This window comes from Myotis nattereri (assembly GCF_964212035.1).
Source record: "Myotis nattereri genome assembly, chromosome: 11".
In the NCBI taxonomy this organism is placed as follows: Eukaryota; Metazoa; Chordata; class Mammalia; order Chiroptera; family Vespertilionidae; genus Myotis; species Myotis nattereri.
In genome coordinates, this window is record NC_138086.1 from 32,604,678 (window position 1) to 32,623,628 (window position 18,951).

The 18,951-nt window shown below is 45.5% G+C and overlaps 1 protein-coding gene across 1 annotated transcript in view; it reads left to right on the forward strand.

Annotated features, from left to right (window-relative positions):
* Positions 1 to 18,951, forward strand: part of CLCN1 (chloride voltage-gated channel 1) — a gene marked incomplete at both ends in the record, with an annotated part of 27,560 nt that continues 8,609 nt past the window's right edge. Inside the window, 14 exons of the mRNA XM_081102496.1 lie at positions 1 to 312; positions 1,833 to 1,953; positions 2,346 to 2,477; positions 3,033 to 3,161; positions 3,414 to 3,547; positions 4,935 to 5,012; positions 6,055 to 6,133; positions 11,647 to 11,772; positions 12,079 to 12,163; positions 12,381 to 12,482; positions 12,795 to 12,879; positions 13,130 to 13,279; positions 17,862 to 17,931; positions 18,105 to 18,215. Coding sequence (XP_080958622.1) covers positions 1 to 312; positions 1,833 to 1,953; positions 2,346 to 2,477; positions 3,033 to 3,161; positions 3,414 to 3,547; positions 4,935 to 5,012; positions 6,055 to 6,133; positions 11,647 to 11,772; positions 12,079 to 12,163; positions 12,381 to 12,482; positions 12,795 to 12,879; positions 13,130 to 13,279; positions 17,862 to 17,931; positions 18,105 to 18,215 — 1,714 coding nt within the window. The remainder of the gene's footprint in view (positions 313 to 1,832; positions 1,954 to 2,345; positions 2,478 to 3,032; positions 3,162 to 3,413; positions 3,548 to 4,934; positions 5,013 to 6,054; positions 6,134 to 11,646; positions 11,773 to 12,078; positions 12,164 to 12,380; positions 12,483 to 12,794; positions 12,880 to 13,129; positions 13,280 to 17,861; positions 17,932 to 18,104; positions 18,216 to 18,951) is intronic.

Genomic DNA, 18,951 nt, shown 5'->3' on the forward strand with positions numbered 1-18,951 from the left:
ATGGCTATATATAGCTGGGGGTGGGCATGCTGCCCCAGACGCCTTGGGGACAGGCAAGAGGACAGGCTTAAGGAGCTGTACTGGGGGTTGGACAGGGGCAAGCAGGCCAAGGCCTGGCGGGGGGGAGGGAGCATGAAGCCATCTGAGTCCCCGCGGCGTGGGCGCGAACAAAGCTGGTGGGGTAGTGCCCCCCAGTACCAGTACATGCCCTTCGAACACTGCACCAGCTACGGACTGCCCTCGGAGAATGGGGGCCTTCAGCACAGGCCCCGGAGGGATGCAGGCTCCCGTCCCAACGCCCACCCCACACAGGTAAAGCCCTGAGGGGAGGGGTGGTGGGTTGGAGGAGCTGGCGGTGTGATGGACTGAGGGAAATTAGGGGTTGGGTGAAAAGAAAGAGCAGTGTTATTTTTTTTTAACTTAAAAAGTACATGGCAGTGTATTCAAAATATGACAATCCTGCCGAGGGCTGGACCTAGCTCAGTAGACACAAGTCCTTTTATATGACCTTTCCCAGCAATCTCATGAATCCTATGGGACGGCAAAGCCACACATGCATGAGGAGATCATGCTTACATAAGCTACATGAGTGACTGGCTGAGGAGTCCATGCCACTGCGTGTGTGAGCTCCCTCATACCCTCACCCACATGCAGTATTCTCCCCCACCCCCCCAAAACACACACACACACACACACACAGGCATTCTTGCTAACCAAGCCTAGATGCCACCCCCCTTTCAGATTGGACGCCTCCCTTCCCTCCCCAGCCCTGCTCTGCTATGGTACTTAGTCCTGAACCAGCCAGCACTGACCTGGCTCCTTCAGTGTTCCCCAGTTCTGGTCTAGAGCACCCCTCTTCCTCATCTCCACCAGCCTGGGACCCAAGGGAATGAGACAGCCTGTGGAAGGGCCTGTACTGAGCACCATTGGTAGGTAGTGTCTTCTTGCTGTGTCCTGGATGGGGTGTGGACAGAAACACTACCTCCCTCATCACTAACCTCATTCCAGAAGACGGAACAGCCATGAGCCTGTACCTGCCCACTACTCCAGCTCCCACTCTACTGCTCATATTGTGAAATCAGATCTCTTCCACTCAGGCTCTCCCAGAACCAGCAACATGGCCTGGCCTGACCCTGGCCCCAGAGGAGGGAGTTAGTGCAGTGGGGCAGGCCAGGCTACCTGGGGATGAGAGTGGAGGGCTACCAAATCCGAGGGGGGCCCCTCTGTCCTCTTCACATTTTGGGGGAGCATCTAATTACCCTGCTCTGACAGGAAGTGAATTGACTTGCCTTCTCAATACTCGTTCCTGTTGGTGCACACGAGTCCAGGGAGTGAGGGATGGGCTTTATCTTATCTTGGCCAGCATCTCAGAGGCCTCCAGTATGGCTAGACACACCAAGGCACAGTGCAGCCAAGAGTCACCTTCTGGTCTGTCCTCATCCCATCATGTCAGGATTCCAGGAGAGAAGTCAGGGTAGGAGGGGTCTGGAGATATTAGAGAGACAGGCTGAGATACACTAAGCAGAGTGACACAGAAAACTTTTCATTGACACAGATGCACAGTTCTAACTCTACTTAGAGTAGAAATTGGCCTCCTTGATGAAGGTTGCCATGGACCAAGATGAGTACAGATGGAGAGGGACATGTATGAATGGAGAGTGGGGAGCTGAGGGCAGGAGGACCACAAAGTGGCGCTGCCTGAGGCCCTCAACACCCAGGATTTTAAAAGATTGTCTGTTTGTTTGTGTATTTCTGTGGGTCTATGTGCTTCCCTCTGTCTATTCCTTTTGACTTTTCTGCAAGACAGGCATTCCCATTCTCCCTCTGTCCAGATTTATGGCCATCACAAGGAGCAATTCTCAGACAAGGAGCAGGGCATGGGGATGCCCAGGAAGATGGGCTCCAGTGCCACCATGGACAGCACAGATGAGGACCACTATTCCAAATGCCAAGGTGATGGGGACTGCAGAATAAAGTGATCTGGGATAGAGGAGGGGCAGGGCTTAGGAGAATAACTTGGACATCCTATTACATAATCCCTCCCTCCCACTCCCCACAGACACCCCAGAGCCCTCCTCCCAGTATTAAGGAGAGGCAGCTCTCCCCACTTCTTTCTCACTTGCCTTGTTCCCCTCTTTCCCTCCTGCTCAGCCCCGAGAAATGAGTTTTAGAAAGAAATTCAAGAATCCAGTAGGGAACTGAACTTTAGTGCCTTTGGAAGGGGCCAGGCAGCACCTGGCAGAGAAATGAAGAATGAGACGTGAGACGAGACATCCGCTCCAGCCCTCAGTCATAGGCCTGAGCAGTGACTGGTTACCGCTCTCCTTTACCCCTTTCTCTTATAGATTGTACCTACCGCCTGGGACGTGTGGTGAGAAGGAAGTTAGGGGAAGACTGGATCTTTCTGGTGCTTCTGGGGCTGCTTATGGCTCTGGTCAGCTGGAGCATGGATTATGTTAGTGCCAAAACCCTCCAGGGTAGGTTTCACCTGGCCCTGTCCCCTCGGCCTCTCCCCATAACCTGACTGTGTCTAGAGTTTCTACTGAGGATAAGCTGGGTGTGTTTTGGGAGGGAGACACTGCACAGAGGAGATCAGGCCCAGACCAAACCTAGATCTATGTCTCCTGTCCCTGCCACCTGCCACCAGCCAAGCTATGGATGTCCCTCTAATACTCACCCCGGTTTTCCCAGGACTTTCTCTGGTTTGAGCACCAAACATCCTACGATCCAGGAGCATCTCAGTTCCTGGCAAACCGGGGTGGCTGGGCTGCAGGCCCAGCTCCAGTGTGGTGTGTAGCAAGGGCTCCACCTCCTACTAGTGGTGGGAACTGGAAGGAACAGGGCATCTCCAGCAACTCAGGTCTCCCACGCACACATCCAATGAGAATAGTACCATCTTGCGAGATTTTGTGGGATAGTCTTGGTGGGATGATTCTCCTAGCACGCTGACCTGTGTGGCAGAGGGTGGGGTGGGGTGGGGGGGCGGTGTCCTCCCATCCACGCAGGACTGAGCCCAGCGTGTGTCTCCACAGTCTACAAGTGGACCTACTCCCAGGTGCAGCCCAGCCTTCCTCTGCAGTTCCTGGTGTGGGTGTCCTTCCCACTTATCCTCATCCTCTTCAGCGCCCACTTCTGCCACCTCATCTCTCCCCAGGCTGTTGGTGAGAACTCCCCCTTGGACCCTCCCACGTCAGGTCATCAGTATAATCGCATTGTCCTTCCTGTTGACCCTTCCACCCCTCTCCCTCCCTCACCCAGCCCTATTGACAGCCCTTGCCCCTGCTTTGTCACTGTCCTCCCCAGCACAGCCCTGGCCCTTCCCCACCCCCATCTCCATGTCCACTGTCTGGATGTTCATCTCCCTTTGAACCTCCAACTTGAACCTGCACACAATCATTTTGCAACCCTTTTAGGCTCTGGGATCCCTGAGATGAAGACAATACTTCGTGGGGTTATCCTGAAGGAATATCTCACCCTCAAGGCCTTCGTGGCCAAGGTTGTGGCCCTGACTGCAGGGCTGGGCAGTGGCATTCCTGTGGGGAAGGAGGTAGGTGGCAGTCCCTGAGGTGTGAGCTGGGCAGATGGTGGCTCTGGGAACAGACATGAGCATGGGCATGAGGACAAGTGTCAGAGCCAAGGGAGCAAGGGGAACAGGGGGGAAGAGGAGGGAATCATGGGAAGGCTCTCCTCCTGGGGCAGAATAACAGAAGCATCAGAGCTGGAAGGGCCTCAGAGCAGTCTCCCAACCTGGGCTCTGTTGACATTTGGGGCTGGATAATATTGGTCCTGGGGGGTCATCCTAGGCATGATAGGATGTTCAGCAGCATCCATGGCCTCTACTCCCTCGATGCCAATAGCACCCCAAGTTGTGACAACCAGAATGTCTCCAGACATGGTCAAATGTTCCCTTGGGGGGGGGGGGGTCTTCCCCAGTTGCAGACCTCTGCCTTAGAGACACTCCAGACCCATGCCCTTGTTTTAATATGCAAAAACTGAGAGCTAGAGAGAAGCTATGCTTTCTTCAAGGTTATGCTCCTGGGCGTTCTTGTCCTGCTACAGTCCATAACCTACACCACAGCCAGAGTCATATTTTCAAAGTGGAATCAGGAATGTCTGACCTCTGCTCAAGAACTTCCAGTGCCTTTCCATTCTTAAAATAAAACCCAAAGTTCTCACTGGGCCTCGAAGGCCCGTGGTGACCCGGCCCCTTGCTGTCCCTCTTCGGTCCTCCCAGGCTGCTCCTCACGTACTGTTTTTGGGTAACAATGCCGTCTTCCTGTCCTTCAACCTTGTAAGCTTGTTCCCCTCTCAGGGCTCCTGTGCTTGCTGTGCCCTCAGCCTGGAACACTCTTCCTTCTGGCGCCCACGTGACGCACACCCTCATTTCAATAAGGCACTACTCATTGGTGACCATCCCTGAGCACCTTCTCTAGACACCCCCCCATCACACCTCATCTGTCCCATCTATCTCTGTCCCCTTGCCCTCCCTCGATTTCTTCCTAGACCTTAGAACAGCGGTTCTCAACCTGTGGGTCGCGACCCCTTTGGTGGTCGAACTACCCTTTCACAGGGGTCGCCTAAGACCATCCTACATATCAGATATTTACATCACTATTCATATCAGTAGCAACATTACAGTTATGAAGTAGCAACGAAAATAATTTTATGGTTGGCTCACAACATGAGGAACTGTATTTAAAGGGCCAGAAGGTTGAGAGCCACTGCCTTAGAAGTTTCTGCTTTAATAAAATGCTGGTGTATCATCTCCCTTCCTCTCTGGGATGAAGCTCCATGAGGGCAGAACTTCTGTGTTACTCACGTCTGTTTTCAGCAGATAGTACGGTGCCTGGAGCAATAAATGTTCGTGCGTGGAATGACACAGAGCCTCCCACCTGGATCCCTGCTCCTAACCCCTCCCCTCGTCTCTCTCCCAGGGCCCTTTTGTTCACATTGCCAGCATCTGTGCCGCTGTCCTCAGCAAGTTTATGTCTGTGTTCTCTGGGGTGTATGAGGTAAGGTGGAGAAAGTCAAATGAAGTGGGGCTGTGTGTGTTCAGGGTGTCAGGAGGGCTGCCTTTGCTCCGGGCTGGCCTGGATGCTAAAACAGGGCATGGCGCTAATCCATGCTCCCCTGTTCTCCACACACACATATGCCGCCTGCCCTCGCCACCCGACGCCTCTGTTCAGCCTGTGTCTGTCCAGTAATGTCCCCTCCTTCTTGCTCTGCACCCCTGCATTGGAGCCTGCACACGGCTCGCTCCTCTGTTAACCTGCCAGTCCACACCCCTGCCCCATGTCGGTTCCCCTCCCTGATTCCCTCCTGTGCTACCCTGTCCCTTCCTCATTCCTGGTTCCCCACCCCATCCTCTGACACTGCCCCCTTACCTCAGCCCTCTGCCCTCCTTGTCCCGCGTGCTTCTCTGTTGCAGACCGTGCCTGGGCAGCTTGACCTCGTGGTGTCGGCCTGCGCAGTGGGCGTGGGATGCTGCTTTGCAGCCCCTGTCGGAGGCAAGTCCCACTTCCTCCCACCCATTTCCTGAGCATGACTTGGAAGGGGGGTCTGGGTGGCTGCCACAGCTTTGGGGTGGAAGGGGGTGCTCACTGAAGGGACTGGTGGGTGGGCCTTCAGCCCCTGGTCTTCAGACACCCACACTTTTCTACCAAAGAACTGCATGTTCTTTTGAGGCCGACGGCTGTTTCCTGCAGGCTGGATTGGTAGTGCTGTTTGTCTGAAGTCCTTTCCCTCTCTCTTGCTACTGACACTCCTCTCCCTGACTGTCCCCACCTCCTGCCTCACTCTGGTGATCATTTATTGGCTTGCCTGCCCACCATACATTGAACTAACTTTTATTTCATTTTCTATGTTTGGCCTTGCACTGGGAGGTCACGTCCTGTCTTGGCTTGGGAATTGCAGGGGCAATGGGACCACTATGATTCCCTGTGACTTAAGCCTTTCCTTTTGCCTTATTCCTCACCCTTGTTTGTTCTCCTTTCTTCTCTCTGCCCCTCTTTCTCACCCCTCCCTTTTCTCTCTTGGTCTGTCTCTCCCTAGTAGCAGCCATACTATTATACTGATATGCTGACGGTGGGCTGTGCTGTGGGAGTCGGCTGTTGCTTTGGGACCCCACTTGGAGGCAAGTGATTTACCCCTCCTACACCAGTCCACTTGCCTGACTTTGCCCCCCAAGCAGCTGTCAGCATCCCCAAGTATGAGTATTGCCAGTTAAAACCAGGGTATAACAAAAGCAGCTAACTTTCAGTGAGCATTTACTGCGTGCAGGCAACATTCTAAGCACTTTACATGTATTCCTGCCAAAAGCTGCACGCGACTGAGATTAGAAAGGAGAGAACAGGTTACTTTCCTTGTCCTGGATGACTAACAAGCAGACATGGTCAGAGAAAGCAGTTGTATGTGTTTATTTACTCATCCATGTTCTTTGTAACCAGACCCACAGAACAGGGATTATTTCAACCAGTCATTGGATTCATCAAATGACAGAAAGAACACCAAGTTGACAATTGGAGAAACAAAATTACAGGAATAGCATATGCTCCCTAAATGCACCAGCTGTTAGAGGTATCTTCTCAATTATGAGAATGTGATCAGTCCTTTTGTGGAGGAGGTAGCTAAAGTGGCTTGGCCTGAGGATGATATATGGATAAGCGCTCAGAGTTAATGAAAACGTATCATGTTTCCTTGTCCTGACACTGTGCCAGTGTGCGCCGCGCCGCGTAAGGAGGTGAGGTCAGCAAATGCTGCAGCTGGCAACCCGCTTGCCCTTCTGTTGTCAGCTCTTGACATTAGAGCCACTGGTCCCCATCCATGAAGGGTAGTGTGCTGGAATTTCTACACACGTTGAATTTCACACTTAATGTTTATAACCACTTTCACTTTTTTTTTCTTTTTTTAAATTTTTTTTCTTTTTGGGGTGGTGGTGGTGGGTGGTGGGTGGTGGTGGGTGGTGGCGGGGGGGCGGCACTTTCACTTTTATTTACTCTCTCACCTCACAAATCCAAAAGATCTAAGGAACGTTTTTAGACAGGTAAAACCATTTTTTAAATTAGATTCTTTTAAAGTGAAAAGAACCTGAATTTTCTGCATAAAATTGGAATTTCTGGGATGAAGGAGGAAAGTTTGTCTTGGCCTTGTGTAGAGTATGGGAAAGACCATAGGAAAGTTACAGATAAAACATGGTGCTGAAGCCCGCAGAAACAAACAAAATGTGGCTCTTGACACAAGAAAATGTTAAGCATTGAAAAGTGAAGATGCCGTTTTTTTTGTTTGTTTTTTTTTTTAGTTAAATTGATTGGGGTGACATTGGTCAACATGAACATATAGGTTTCAGGTGTGGGTTTCTATGTTATAAGATCTGTATATATTGCACTGTCTGCCCACCACCCAAAGTCAAATCTTCTTTTGTCACCACATATTGAGACCTCCTTCACCCCCTACCCCTTCCCTCTGGCAACCACCCCACTGCTGTGTGTTAATGAGTCTCAGTTTTATATCCCACATATGAGTGAAATCATATGGTTCTTAGCTTTTTCAGACTGATTTATTTCACTTAGCATAATGTTCTCAGGATCTATACATGTCGTTGCAAATGGCAATATTTCGTCCTTTCTTATGGCTGAGTAGAATTCCATTGTGTATATGCACCACATCATCTTTATCCAGTCCTCTATTGTGGGACACTTTGGTTGTTTCCATGTCTTGGCCACTATAAATAATGCTGCCATGAACATAGGGGTGCATATATCTTTATGAATACACTAGTGGCCCTACACATGAATCTGTGTGCGAGTAGCTCCCTGCTGCACCGCCCCACCCACCGCTGCTCATAGCTCTCTCTGCTACACATAGCTTGCTGCCCACCCTCCTGTAGCTCTCCGCTGCTTGTAGCTCACTGCTCTGCCCTCCTGCTGTTCGGTCATTCTGTGACGGCATAACGGACCAATTTGCATATTACCCTATTATAAGTACAGATTATTTTGAGGTTTTGAATATATACCCAGGAGAGGAATTGCTGGGTCGTATGATAGCTCTATTCTCAATTTTTTTAAAAAATATATATTTTATTGATTTTTTACAGAGAGGAAAAGAGAGGGATAGAGAGTTAGAAACATCGATGAGAGAGAAACATCCATCAGCTGCCTCCTGCACAACCCCTACTGGGGATGTGCCCGCAACCAAGGTACATGCCCTTGACTGTAATCGAACCTGAGACCTTTCAGTCTGCAGGCCGACGCTCTATCCACTGAGCCAAATGGGTCAGGGCTCTATTCTCAATTTTTTGAGGAATCGCCAGACTGCTTTTCATAGTGGTTGTACCAGTCTACATTCCCACCAGCAGTGGATGAGGGTTCCCTTTTTTCCACGATCTCTCCAACACTTGTTATTTCTTGTTTTGTTGAAAATGGCCACTCTAACAGGTGTAAGGTGGTATCTCATTGCAGTTTTGATTTGCATTTCCCTAATTGTCAGTGATATTGAACATCTTTTCAAATATCCATTGGCTGTTTATGTCGTCTTGGAAGAGGTGTATTTTCAGGTTCTCTGCCCACTTTTTGATTGGGTTGTTTGTTTGGTATTGAATTTTATGAGTTCTTTATATATTTTGGAAATTTAACCTTTGTTGGAACTACTGTTTGCAAATATCTCCCATCTGGTTGGCTGCCTTTTTGTTTTGTTATCAGTTTCTTTTTCTGTGCAGAGCTTTTTAGTTTTATATAGTCCGATGCATTTATTTTTGCCTTTACTTTCCTTGCCTTTGGGGTCAAGTTCATAAAATATTCTCTATTACCAAGGTCCATAAGATTGGTACCTATATTTTCTTCTATGTAACTTATTGTTTCGGCTCTTATATTTAGGTCTTTGATCCATTTTGAATTATTTTTTGTACATGGGGACAAACTGTAACCCAGTTTCGTTCATTTGCAAGTGGCTTTCCAGTTTTCCCAGCACCATGAAGATGTCATTTTTAGAATGTTTGTACTAAGTGGCAAATATTACATGGACTTGCAGGTAACATTACTTGACTGGTTTCATTTTATGAACATAGACTAACTCTGAAAGAAAAAAATACTATTAAGATCATTTATTCACTATTTAGTCAACTGTTAATTCCTTGCAGGCTTATACTGATGAAAGAAATAGACTTCAGCATCCTACCAAAATGACAAACACATTTTTGCTTCTGTTACATGTGCTCTGTGCTGCCCTCTGGGCTCTGGGCTGGACCCTGTGCTCTCAAGGAGTTCACCTTGAAAGGGTAGACAGGCAGGCAAGGAGACCATCACTCACAGAAGTGTCTCCTTGGCAGCCTGGGCAAGTGCAATGGGAACCTTCTGCTAAGCTGCCTGGGTGGGGGTTGGGGGCTTGTCAATTGAACTTTATAAGCGATGATGCTTGATCTGACACTTAGGGAAGACAGCCAGAACAGGGTATTCTGGGCAGAAGAAACAACATTAAAACTCTGGAGGCTATAATGACAGTCAAAGAATATTGCAGGTAAATGGGGGCTAACTCATGAAGGTCCCCATAAGCCTTGCACAAGAAAGTTGATTTTATTTATTCTCTAGGCTAGAATTTGCCCAAATATGTTTTCACAGAGCACAGTATTCATGGTGTTAATAGATGGAATGTGTAAAAGGGATTCTGAGGTCAAATAAGTTGGAAAATCCTGTGTTTTTTAAACTGGAAAAGTTACCAGAATGTTTGATATGCTGACATGTAGTGTAAATATACAAAATGTGGCTCAAGTTCAGCATTTCCCACAGAATCCTTTTTTTTTTTAATTTACTTTTTAAAAACTTTTTAATTTATTTTTTAATATTTTTTATTGATTTCAGAGAGGGAGAGAGAGATAGAAACATCAGTGATGGGAGAGAATCATTGATCAGCTGCCTCCTGCACTCCCCCACTGGGGATTGAGCCCACAACCCAGGCAAGTGCCCTGATAGGGAATCGAACTGTGACCTCCTGGTTCATAGGTTGACACTCAACCACTGAGCCACGCCAGCTGGGCAGTACACTCTTGTTGAATAAAATAACATATGACTATTTTTACTTGCCCCCCCTCTACTCCCACCTGGCAACCCCACAGAATCCATTTTGCAAGTACCTTCTCAAGGGCCTCATAGCATCTCATGGACCTGACTTTGGTAAATGCTGTCACAGCGAAGGGGAGCCCTTGAAGAATTTTGAACAAGGAAGTGCCATGGCCAGCTTTATAGGGTGATCCAATCCCATTGACAGGAGTGTGCAGGATAGAGCTTGCTTGTGGATTAACAGGTTTAATCCAAGATGAACAAGAAGACTACTGTCATTGTCATGATGCCAGATGACAAGAGACTGAACTAGCCAGAGGCAGAAGAGACAGAGATGAGGATGATATATATGGGCAATAGAAAGTAAAACTGATGCAACCTGGTGATTGATTTTATGTGAGGATGTGCAGAATAAGACAGAAGGAGGAATCTAGGCTAACTCTCACATTTATAGTAAGGATATTTGGGTGGTTAGTGGTAGTAACCAAGCTAGGGAATATATGAAGTAAACAGGTGTGGGGAGTTGATAATTTTCACTTTGCATATGTGGAATATAAAGTTCCTGTGGCATATCCAAGTGATATCAAATGGGCAACTGGGTTGGTAAGTCTGAAGTTCACGAACTGGGGCTAAAACCATAGTTTTGTTAATCAGTAGCTTATAGGTACTGGTTGAATCTATGGGCATAAATGAACTTGAGAGACAAAGTGCATCTCTGAGTAACAAGAATAGGAGACCAAGGCCAAGGCCTTGGGTGGGACAGAGGCAAGGGAGGCAGAGGAGAAACAAGAAGAGCATCCAGGGTGGGAGAAGAGAGCGATGTTACAGAACTGAAGAGATCAGAGCACTTCCAGAGGCTGTTTGTGTTTTTACTGCCTTGTTTCCTAGCACATTTTCTGTTTGGCTCAGGCTAATATTAAAATTAGTTCTCATTCCTGAGTATAAAGTGACAGACGGTTAGAGGAAGTGTCCCAGAACCTCATTGTGGGAAAGAAAATCTAGCCTAGAATTTCAATAAATGGTTGTAAAATATTCATAAGTTGGATAGTTTATACCCAGGCAAATCAAAGCTGGCTGTGGTTCTGTTACTGGTAAAGAAGAGAGACTTTCTCCACCTGATTCTTTACTGTGTCGAATCCTCCTTTTAGGGATAGAAGGTGCAGGGGCAGAAGGGTGGTTGGCAAAGCTCTGTCTGCCCCAGATTCCCCATTCCCTCACTCAGTTTTCTGAAATTCCACCCATCCTATTCTCTTCTGTTCTCTTTCTTCCTTCCTTCTCTCTCATGACTTTTCTGCAGAAAATTTTTAGTGACTTTAAATCCTTGTGGATATCTGACTTCGTGAATCTCACCCAACCCTACTTTCTAAGGGATGGAGAGAGCATGACCACCTGATCCTCATCTGTTGTCCTCTCTGTATCTTGTTGAACCACATCCCTGGCCTACACAATGCTGCTACCATGACTAGGTATATGGTTTAGAGCATGGACTCCAAGAGAAAAGGATTAAGCACAGACTCCAACAGGTCTACAGGGTGGGAGTGTGGGAAGGAGCCTTTCACACTTGCCTGCACCTGACCCTACATTCGTGCCCCTACAGGAGTGTTGTTCAGCATTGAGGTCACTTCTACCTACTTTGCTGTGCACAACTACTGGCGAGGGTTCTTTGCAGCCACGTTCAGTGCCTTTGTTTTCCGTGTGCTGGCCGTGTGGAACAAGGATGCTGGTAATGGGGCCCTGGGGTGGAGGCACCTGAACAGGGAGGCTTGTAATGGGGCACGGAGGGAAGCTCCATGAGGCAGTGCAGAAAAGGAATGGATGACTTTATTTGGGAAGTGGGACCAAGACCCAAGGATATAGGACAAGGAATAATGGAGTACTGGTTGTGCATAGAAAAAAGAAATTAAGTAGAAGAGTAAATGTTGGGCTTGGAGGAAGAAGGAGTTGATCCTTAAAGCTGATGACTTCTGGTTCCCTCTCAGTGGGTTTTTGTGACACTCCCACCATAATCCTTGGCCTTTCCATCCTTTAGATACCATCACTGCTCTCTTCAGAACAAATTTCCGAATGGATTTCCCCTTTGACCTGCAGGAGCTGCCAGCTTTTGCCGTCATTGGGTCAGTGGGGTCACCTCCTCAGGAAGTGGCGAGATGGGGGTGGGTGTATCTTAGGATTAGAAGGGACCCAAGCTGGGAAGAAGGTGGGGCTCACATAGGAGAAGCATAAATTGTTGGGGAGAGGTGGGTAGAAAGGGAAGGCAGATGCCTGGTATTTGTTCCCCATGGGTAGGTCTTAGGGATGGGGACTTCATTTCTGTATAATTTACACCCTCAGGATTTGCTGTGGGTTCCTGGGAGCTGTATTTGTGTATTTGCATCGCCAAGTCATGCTCGGTGTCCGAAAGCACAAGGCCCTCAGCCAGTTTCTTGCTAAGCAGTGAGTCACTGCCCTTACTCAGTCCTTCCCACTTACTTTCTGGTTTCTCCATGAGTTCCTCTTTGTAAATCTATGTGGAAGGTGTTAATGCCTTTCGGTGCCTGGTGATAAAATGCAGAAGCCCTGATACCATATAAAGGAGGTGAGTGGTGTGGTGTCCCCTTTAAAAATGGTATTTTGGTGGAAAGATACTCTGTTTAAAGAACTGAGACTACAGGAGACCACAGAAAACTTCAGCTTCCCAGAATTCAGTGTGGCATCCACTATGAGTTGACTAAATTCAGGGGACCATGCATTCTATTTCTTTTTCAGCCGCCTGCTGTACCCTGGAATTGTCACCTTTGTCATCGCCTCGTGCACGTTTCCACCAGGAATGGGTCAATTCATGGCTGGAGAGGTCAGCCGCAAGGGAGTCTGAGGGTGGAGTCAGGTCACTGAGCTTATGATAGGGACTAAGCCAGGACTGGGCCACACGGAAAAAGGGAAACAATACAGATGTCCCTCAGGCTTTTGGCCAAGTATAAAATCTATCCATGAGAGAAGAGCAGAAGGGACCCTTGAAAAGTAAGACTGGAAGTCAGTTCTCTAAAAAGAGGAAGGACTGAGCATCCCTGAAGAACTACCCCCTTTTGTTCCCCCTTTTACAGTTGATGCCTCGTGAAGCAATCAGTACCCTGTTTGACAACAACACGTGGGCAAAACACCTGGGTGACCCTGAAAGCCTGGGCCGGTCAGCTGTGTGGATCCACCCACAGGTCAACGTTGTCATCATTGTTTTCCTCTTCTTTATCATGAAGGTACCTCTCCCTACACTCCTGACTCCCTAAGCTTCTGTTTGTTTTCAACCTAGGAATCCGGGGTTTGCATAGGGTAAGAAAGGGTGAAACTGCATCTGGTGTTCATCCAACTTAAAAAGAATTAGCTTGGAAACCATAGCACAAGTTGCTCATTTTTGTAGGTGAACCTAGAACAATGATCTAGGTTAATTGTTCCATTCATGTCAACTTAGTGATATTACCATAATTATTATAACCTTTCCAAATGTTCCACTCACTAAATTATTAAGACATCACAGCAGCCAAATAAACAAGGGCAAGATAGAGTTCAGCAAAATAGATAACTGTGTAAAAAGCTCATGTAAATGAACCAAAGCCCCCCACATATTAGAAAATTAGGCACTTCATTCTCCTTGTATCCGATTCTCCATTTCTAGCTGATTTACATATCCATTTCCCCCAGTCTAGTGGGTAATCTGTTTTCTAGACTTGCAAAGGAGATAAAATATTTCAATCAATTTTATTAGTGACTATAAACAATTTTTATAAATGTTATTATTCCCTGTTAGGTAGTGAGGCCATGAGGGTTTTGCCATTCTCAAACCACTTTCTTCTAACTCCAGTTAGGAAACAAAAGCCGATCTCTTTTTATGTCAATTCTTTTTCATATCTGCATGTCAAGTATGATGTCAAGTATAAATATATAGACTTCTCAATTATTACCTATACAAAGATATTTTAATTTCCACCCCTGGTTGTCACATCTGTTACTATTGCTGATTGCATTTGTTTTCTTTTTTGATGATTGCCTTATTACTAATAGTAAGTCTTGCGTGAATAATCCAACATTTTCCTCTGTGTATTAGGGCTCTCATTTAAAAGTCTGTCCACACTGAAGTTTCATGCTTTTGAATACCCTGCTATTAACTTATTCATGATACTTTTTTTTTAAATTTTTTTTTTTTTTAATATATTTTATTGATTTTTCACAGAGAGGAAGGGAGAGAGATAGAGAGAGTTAGAAACATCGATGAGAGAGAAACATCGATCAGCTGCCTCTTGCACATCCCCCATCGGGGATGTGCCCGCAACCCAGGTACATGCCCTTGACCGGAATCGAACCTGGGACCCCTCAGTCCGCAGGCCGACGCTCTATCCACTGAGCCAAACCGGTTTCGGCTATGATACTTTTTATGAATCTGTATTTCACCAGAATATGAGTCACTAAATAACTTTTATATTGTAATAGCTATAGTGGGTTCACTTACTCATTTATTCAATAAATGTTATATACCTTCTATGTGCCAAGTACTTGATTGCTGATCTTTGGCAAATCTTATGTTTGAAAAAATGTTTTTTTAGTTTTTTCTTTTTGTTGCTGCTCATTTAATGCACTTGTCGATGATTTAGAGATATCAGGCACTTTGACACACCAGGTTCCAACTTTGTAACTTGCATTCCCAGGATTTGCTGTGGGTTTCTAGAAGCTGTAATTGTGTATGTTTTTCCCTATTTCACTCCACATGGGTTAACTGGATCTATAGCTTCCACATTTTGCATACCTGCTTTATTAAATTTTTGTTTCTTCCTTCAAAATATTTGATATTTTTATCATAAAGAAGTTCAAAGTATCTTGTTAAGGATTTTTTTTGGGGGGGGGGGGTTGGGAGGGGCTTTCTTTATAGACTTCATCTTCTCTAATTTATAAATCTCAACTTCCTGTAATTGTTGTTGAGTATACAAACCCATCAGCTGTAACCAAGTCTAAGTTTTGATGGCATTTCAGAATTTATTATTCAATGATGATAATTGTGATTTCTGGTATTCCTCTAGACTGAACTATATGGTAAAGTTGGGGACATATGTACTTTTAAAGTGTCAAGCTTTTGAAATATTTTAGAGAAACAAAATAACGTATATTTTTCAGCATTTCCCCCACACCTCACCTCACCTCCCAGGATTCCCATGTATATATCTGGAAACCTACCACTTTACCGATTAAAATTTATTCTGAGAAATTTACTGGATGACATAGAAAAACTCAACTGTATGTCACTACTATTAATTTTTCACTGAATTATATCCTTGAAAATTTGTATATCATTAGTACATCAGGAAAAGGAATTCACACACTTTCTGGGCTATATTTCAAGCCCAATAGTTTGCATTAGGCCTATTATTTTCTATAATATTTATAAACATAAAATCATCATGGCTATAAATCCATATTACTTAGTTGTCACTATTTTCCACTGTCCTATCATTGGACACATAAACATACCTTTAGTTTTTCCAGAGTGTGGGCCATCGGCTACATCGCTGAATCAAAATATAACAGTGACTAGAACTGCTTTCCCACAGTCTGATTTAAAATTCATATGGTCTTCTGGCTACATAAGTGCAGGCTGATAAAAGTCTTCGTTCAGGTCTTTAATAATATTGAGGAAGGGAACCTCCAACTTCCTCAATCTTAAGACATGGAAAGTGTCATTATGTTGTAAGTCAGGAGGTTTCACAATGCGTTTGAAATATAATTACAACTTCTCAGTTTCCCTTTCAATAAGTCTAACATGATTACCCGGTGTCACGAAGTTCTCAGCACAGCCTGAGGCTCCGGAGAATTCATTTTTGCCTAATCTTCAAATCACTCCTTCTTGTGAAGGGTCTAAATAAAGTAGAATCTGTGATCTTGGCTCTCTAGTTTCCCATCTCCCTAATTTAAAATCTTGGGAGTTAATTGTGTTCCAATCACTTGCATTGCATCCTGACTTTCCCTTTCATGTGCTAATAGCTCAAAATTTTGGCTGACTAGTCTTATGTGCTATTCTTCGTGCTATAGGAGTTGATACTCCTATGTCCTCTATGTTCTTCCTCATATCTGGGAGGCTAATCTAAAGTTCATCCTCAGAAATCAGACCTGCCTGCCACCTGTTATCTGTAATACTGAAGCTTTCAGATTGCTTTGAGCCTACAAATCCCTATGGCTTTGCAAAATCCCTTAGGTACTTATTCCAAAGATATGGTACAGAATAGTTCTAGGGGTCTCAAACTAGCATAGGTCAAAGGCACTTAAGAAGCTTAAACTGCAAGTTGCCTAGAACTCTGTCTCCAGAAAGTCGGAAATGGTGGCCTCCAGTTATATCTGATCACCTGCAGTTTAACCTCACATTCCCCGTGAATAATACTGTTGGGTATTTTAGCAAATATTAGCTGTCAGAAGTGTTTTCTGTTTTGCATGAATACTATTTGACCAAGCTCTCTTGTTTCTTTCATTCTTTCCTTCCTTCTACTCACCTACTCACCTACCTATCTACATCCTACCTACATTTCCTGAGCACTATGCCAGTACAGAGAGAAAGCAAAGATAACGATACACTCAAGACTTCTCAGTCTATATTCTCTTTGTGTATTCAACTTTTCCATTTCAGCTATTTAAAAACAGATATTCTGCCGTGAAGTACAATGTGTTTTGCCTCATTCCAGAGTTTCTGGGATGAAACCTTCTCAGAGCCTTTGTCATGTCCTCTGGAGGTCAGCCCTGGATCAAGGGAATTCTTTCTAAGGTTCAGGAAATCGAGAAATTTACTTCTCATTAGTATTCAATGCAATTGGTGCAGTTTTTTAATTGTAAATATTTTGTTCCTGGCAATTCGTTCTGATCTTAGTTTGAGATCCTTTTTCCAAGATTGGCTTGCTTATTTTGAAATGATATGTAAATCTATTAATGAATTTATATACTATGTCTCATTAAAGTTCAAGCACTTCTCCTTTTTCCACTCTGTTTTTCAATTCTTTGTATTCTTTGCCACAAAATGCACATATTGCTTTTTCTAAAATTATCCCAGTTTCTATTGGGATACTACCTGACGAGGTGGGCCTTGAAGATCCTTTCTATTACACTGGCTGACTCACCTGGCTTTCTCAAGATGCCCTTCCTGTATGGCTAGGGTGGGGTCAGATTTTTTGATCCTTTTGTTTAAAGTCATTTGATGTCACAGGAAATGGCTCAGACAGGACAGTTGCTCCAGTTTCCCCTGTGAGGTTCACCATATAAATGGCTTTGTAAATAACTACATTAAAGCTCAATTAGTCACACAGTAAGTCACTAAGACTTTAAGGTGTCTGCCATTTCCAACTGGGGATCTTTTTCAGAAACAATCTGACTCGGAAAAGATATCTTTCAGCTTCAAGAGTTTCAATCTCTTCTATTGAGGTGACTGTTCAAATCAAAGAGGCTGCATGGGCTAGGGCCCTTTGAGGGCAGTGACAGAGAACCTCTGAGGTCCCACTCCTTGTTCTAGATTGAATAAAGGCAAACATAGTCACTCCAAGTAGGAGGGTTTGGGGTTAACCATCTGGAGGAACTTTCTTATAGTGTTGTGATCTCTTAGCCTGAGAACTCCATGTTTCTTGCTGCTGGAGGAAGCGGGGTAGACATGATAGCTTTCAGAAGGATGAGCCATTCCAGCATTTCTGCGGCTCTTAAAGCAGGCAGGAGGAGGATAGCGGGAAAGGGGTTGAGTGTGTGTGTGTGTGTGTGTGTGTGTGTGTGTGTGTGTTGGGCAGAGTTGAGAGGGTATCCTGATGCCTCTTTTTACCCCAGTTCTGGATGTCCATCGTGGCCACCACTATGCCCATACCCTGCGGAGGCTTCATGCCTGTGTTTGTGCTAGGTGAGTTCTGATGGGGAGCCTGGGATTGTACTGATAGCTGCAATCTAGGGTACTGGGAAAATAAGGAAAGGCCTGGAGTTCTGGGGGCCTGTATTTGGTCTTAGTGCCCGAGGAGGGGATACAGAGGATAAGCAGTTTGGACCTCTCAGCACTTTCCTTTTGTCTCTGTCTAGGAGCTGCATTTGGAAGGCTGGTAGGAGAGATCATGGCCATGATATTTCCTGATGGTATCTTATTTGATGGCATCATCTACAAGATCCTACCTGGGGGCTACGCAGTAATTGGTGAGACACATTTCACCCTCTTGAAACTAAATATTTGAGTCCCTCAAATACCCACACTCCAACTCTCCCTTGACATCGTCATTCCAGGCTATACAATATGGTTTTAATTTAATGCTGTTTAATTCAACTTGTATTCAAAGAATCAACCCTTGATTCTGACTGTCATTGAATGTCTGTCTATGAGATTTAGTTTCTTCATGTAAAAGAGGGATTATGGGGATTAAATAAGACAATAGGGATAAAAGTACCTAGGATTGTGTCTGAATATTTGGTAAGGGCTTTTTTTTTCTTCCAAAGAATCATGGAAACAACAATGCATGTGACTGGCTCGACTACGTTCACCTTGCAGATAGGCCAGTATTGACGGGACTTAAAAGCACATGACTAAGAGCTAAGGAACATGGGCTCTGGACCCATAGCTGGCCCGTGTCACCTGGATGGTCATGGACAAGTTAGCTGCCCTTCTGAGCCTTAGTTTCTTCAGAAGTGACTTCTGAGATATTTTACAGCCATAAAACTCTGTGAATCTCTGATGTTTTTTTCATTAAATCTATTAGCCCATCCAACCAAAACCTATGTCTAACACAGTGACCAATACAAATCCCCAGAACTGCTACACCTCCTCCCTCCTCTTTCTTTTTACCGAAATCCCATAACAAATAAGGCCATGCTCCCCTAGATAGAGGAGCACTAACCAGTTTTATTGCCATACGGTGATTTTACTCTCCCATAAGTT